Genomic DNA, 3,564 nt, shown 5'->3' with positions numbered 1-3,564 from the left:
TGGGGGGGGCGGCAGTGTGGGGGGGGCCTCCTTAAATCCTTTTCCCAGGTCCTGGTGTCTCTTCCTGGCACCAGAGGCTTCTTGGCAGTTGGGTAAAGACAGACCCTTGGGTTTGGGGTGGGGTTGCCTCATCCTCGGCTTTGCCCAGAGGATTTGGGGCTCCTAAGGCCACACGCAGCTGGGCCCAGCCAGTCCAGAAACCAGGGCTTGGCCCTGCCCTCTGTGTGCCCCCATCCTAGGCCCCTGTGGGACTCTTACAAGGGCCTGTGCTGCGGGGGGCCTTTCAGCACTTCCTGGTGGGCAAGAGGGCCATCAGGGGCTGAGGGCCTCGGTTCTGAGCAGGGGGCCACCTGGTGAGGCTGAAGGGCTGCAGCAGCCCGAGAGAGCCAGAGCCAGGCCAGGTGCGCCGGGGCAGGGCCTCCTCCCCACCGAGACTCCCAGCGCCACCACCTGCCAGCCTCTCAACGGACACTTGAGCTTATCTGGGCGGCTGTCCTCAGCTGCCTGTGTCCCTGGGGTGCTGCATCATGGTTGGGCAGGGCTGTGGGGGAAGGTCCCTGCCCACAGCCAGGCAGGGAACAGGCTGGGAGTAGCAGGCACAAGAGACAGGCATGCGGGAATACCTCCCTCTCCAGGTGACTGTGGGCCTGACCACCTGCAAGGAGACCCCAGGGCTGCCTCCTGGGGGTTCCCAGAAAGAGAAACACTGTCAGTTAAAATGTCAGAGCTGGCTGGGTACGAGGGTTCAAGCCTGTAATCCCAGCACTTTGGAAGGCCGAGGTGGGTGGATGACCAGAGATCAAGAGTTTAAGATCATCAGCCTGGCCAACATGGTGAAACCTCGTCTGTACCAAAAATACAAAAATTAGCCGGGCGTGGCCAGGCGCGGTGGCTCACGCCTGTAATCCCAGCACTTTGGGAGGCCGAGGCGGGCACATCACGAGGTTAAGAGATCCAGACCACGGTGAAACCCCGTCTTTACTAAAAATACAATAAAGTAGCCGGGCACGGTGGCGGGCGCCTGTAGTCCCAGCTACTTGGGAGGCTGAGGCAGGAGAATTGCCTGAAACCCAGAGACAAAAGTTGCAGTGAGCCAAGATCGCGCCACTGTCTGTATCCAGCCTGGGCGACAGAGCAAGACTCCGTCTGAAAAAAAAAAAAAAAGCCACAGCCATAGATTGCTGGCTGCAGTCCCAGCTCTGCAGCTTCCGGCTGACTGACTCTGGGCCAGGCACCTGGCTTCTCTAAGCTCTGGCCACAGAGTGGGTGAAGCAGTCCTCCTCATTCACGGTCCACATGGGCAGGAGGCCCATCCATTGTGGCGTGTCCTGACTCAGCCTTGGGTATCCTAAGAAGCATGGCCAATTCCGTGTTACAGAGGAGGAAACTAAGGCTCAGAGCCCCAAGGATGTGGCCTCTCAGGCCTTGTGGTCTCCCTACACCCTCAGATACCTTTTTCCAGGCGGCAGCCAAGGAGCTGGTGCAGGACTTGGCTTTCTCTTTGGCAAACACTGAAGGAGGAGGCAGGGCTGGGGCTGGGGTCGCAGCTGGCAGGGGCCACCGGGTGGGAGAAGGGAGCCCGATGAGCAGGCACCTGGGGGGGCCAGCTGAGGGGAGCAGGAGCCAGATCCCAGGTGGACAGCAGCTGCAGCCGGCCGGGCCATGCTCCCGCTCTGTTCTGGACCGCTGCAGTGGCAGGTGCTGGGTCTGCAGGCAGTGACCTCATGCCGGCCTGCTGGGCAGAGCTGTTGCCACCCAGCCTGGTGCTCAGAGCCAGACAGAGGGAAGCCTGGATGAGCCCTCCTGGGCTGGGGCCTTGTTCCTTGGGAGGCTGAGGGCTGAGAGGTGCTTCGGAGTTGGGATCCTGCCGGGCCTCACAAGGTCCTTGGACATCCGTAGGACCTTGTGAGGACTTACTGAGCTGGCCAATCTCTATGGTAGGGTCTGGCCCCCAGCAAGTGCTTGTCCAAGTGAGCTGTCGGTGTTATTGTGGGAAATAGAGCTCGAAGCAGAGCCGAGTCATCCACCCCCAAGCCCTGCCCGGAGCAGAGACCCCACCACCCACACACCCATCTGGCACCAGGGTTGGTGGGAATGGATCAGCCCAGAACACAGCCCTCCCTCCCCGCCCAGGCTGGCTCAGGTGATGAGAGGGAGGCCTGCACCCTAACAGAGGGCTCAGCCCCTGCCCCAGCACCTCAGGGGCAGCCGAGATGGTCACCGGTAGGCTTGCAGCCAGGGCTTTGCGGTTCCAGTCTCTAACTGGAGGGCCACGGGGGTGGTGGCAGACTCGCCTCTGGGCAGGGAGAGCACGGGCTGGGCGGCTGGAGTGTGCCCGTTGACCCTGCTTACCTCTCCACAGCAGTGGACACGCACGTGCACAGAATCGCCAACCGGTTGGGGTGGACCAAGAGGGCCACCAAGTCCACAGAGGAGACCCGCACCGCCCTGGAGGAGTGGCTGCCCAGGTATGAGGATGTGGGGGCTTCCTGGCGGAGAAAACTCACCCTGCCCTCCCTCTGTCGGCACTGACCCAGCTCCCACCCCCACAGGGAGCTGTGGCACGAGATCAATGGACTCCTGGTGGGCTTCGGCCAGCAGACCTGTCTGCCTGTGCGCCCTCGCTGCCAGGCCTGCCTCAACCAAGCCCTGTGCCCGGCCGCCCAGGGTCTCTGATGGCCGAGCAGCTCCTGCCTCGGCGCTGCTGTGGCCACAGTCTGTGAAGTGGCTTTACGCTTCAGGAAGCCACGCCTGTCGAATAAAGCTTTGGGCTGTTTGCAGATGGGATCTGGCTGATGTCTGTCCCTGAGAGGGCAGAGCGCCTGGGAATCACATACAAGTGTGTGTGCGTGCACACCCACGCTTGCGTGTCTGGAGCAGGGCTGCCTGGGAGGCCGGCTGGGGACGTGACAATCTTTGCTCAGTACTCAGGGAGGAGGAGGGGGTGTGCGTGAACCTGGGAGGCAGGAAGTGGGGAGAGCCAGCTGCAGCCGGCTGCTGGAAGTCCACTGGGGAAACAGCCCTAGGCAGCTGGCTGAGGACCCTGGCCCCTCATGCTAGCCATTGCCAGCGCCCAACTTCCCAGCCTGGACACCACCAGCTCCTGAACTTCAGTGACCTCAAAGCCCAGCCTCTGCCCATTCTCACCCCCGTTACAGAGCTACCTGGCCTTGAAAGGGACACTGGGGACCCAGGCAGGGTGCCATAGGCTACATGGCTTGACCTGTGACTGCTAGAGGTCGCAAGGTGAATTGGGCAAAGGGTGGCCCGTGTGGGTGTTGTGTGGAGCCAGATGGCTTGACAGGGAAGATGAAGGTGGGAGGCTGAGTCTGCGGAATAGAGAGATGGTCCTGGGCCCAGGATGTGCCACACAGCAGGGGTTCCCATGGGGTCCGGTGGGAGAGAGGGAGCAGGGCTGGGAGCAGATGGATGGAGGGCAGGGGCTCAGGAACGAGACCCGGTTTCCAGTTGCTGAGACTGGGGCAGGGGGCTCCCTGGAACAGCCTCATCCCTCCACTCCCCTCACCCCGCGGGGAGGAGGCTCAAAAGACAGAGGCGTGTGGG

At 62.2% G+C, this 3,564-nt stretch overlaps 1 protein-coding gene across 6 annotated transcripts in view; it reads left to right on the top strand.

The window, feature by feature from the left end:
• NTHL1 (nth like DNA glycosylase 1) overlaps positions 1–2,785 on the top strand; it is an 8,901-nt gene extending 6,116 nt beyond the window's left edge. For 4 of the 6 annotated variants that reach the window (XM_017858372.1, XM_017858374.1, XM_017858375.1 and 1 more), the window contains exons 5-6: positions 2,363–2,468; positions 2,553–2,780. In XM_017858372.1, coding sequence (XP_017713861.1) covers positions 2,363–2,468; positions 2,553–2,676 — 230 coding nt within the window. In that variant the 3' untranslated portion in view covers positions 2,677–2,780. Of the gene's footprint in view, positions 1–2,362; positions 2,469–2,552 lie in introns of all 6 variants that reach the window. The other 2 variants (XM_017858371.1, XM_017858370.1) reach the window with 1 other exon arrangement.
• The last annotated feature ends 779 nt before the right edge of the window (positions 2,786–3,564 follow it).

This window comes from Rhinopithecus bieti, unplaced genomic scaffold (assembly GCF_001698545.2).
Source record: "Rhinopithecus bieti isolate Rb0 unplaced genomic scaffold, ASM169854v2 scaffold_47707, whole genome shotgun sequence".
Lineage (NCBI taxonomy): Eukaryota > Metazoa > Chordata > Mammalia > Primates > Cercopithecidae > Rhinopithecus > Rhinopithecus bieti.
The sequence above is the reverse complement of the archived record's forward strand: the minus strand, read 5'-3'. Positions and strand labels throughout refer to the sequence as shown.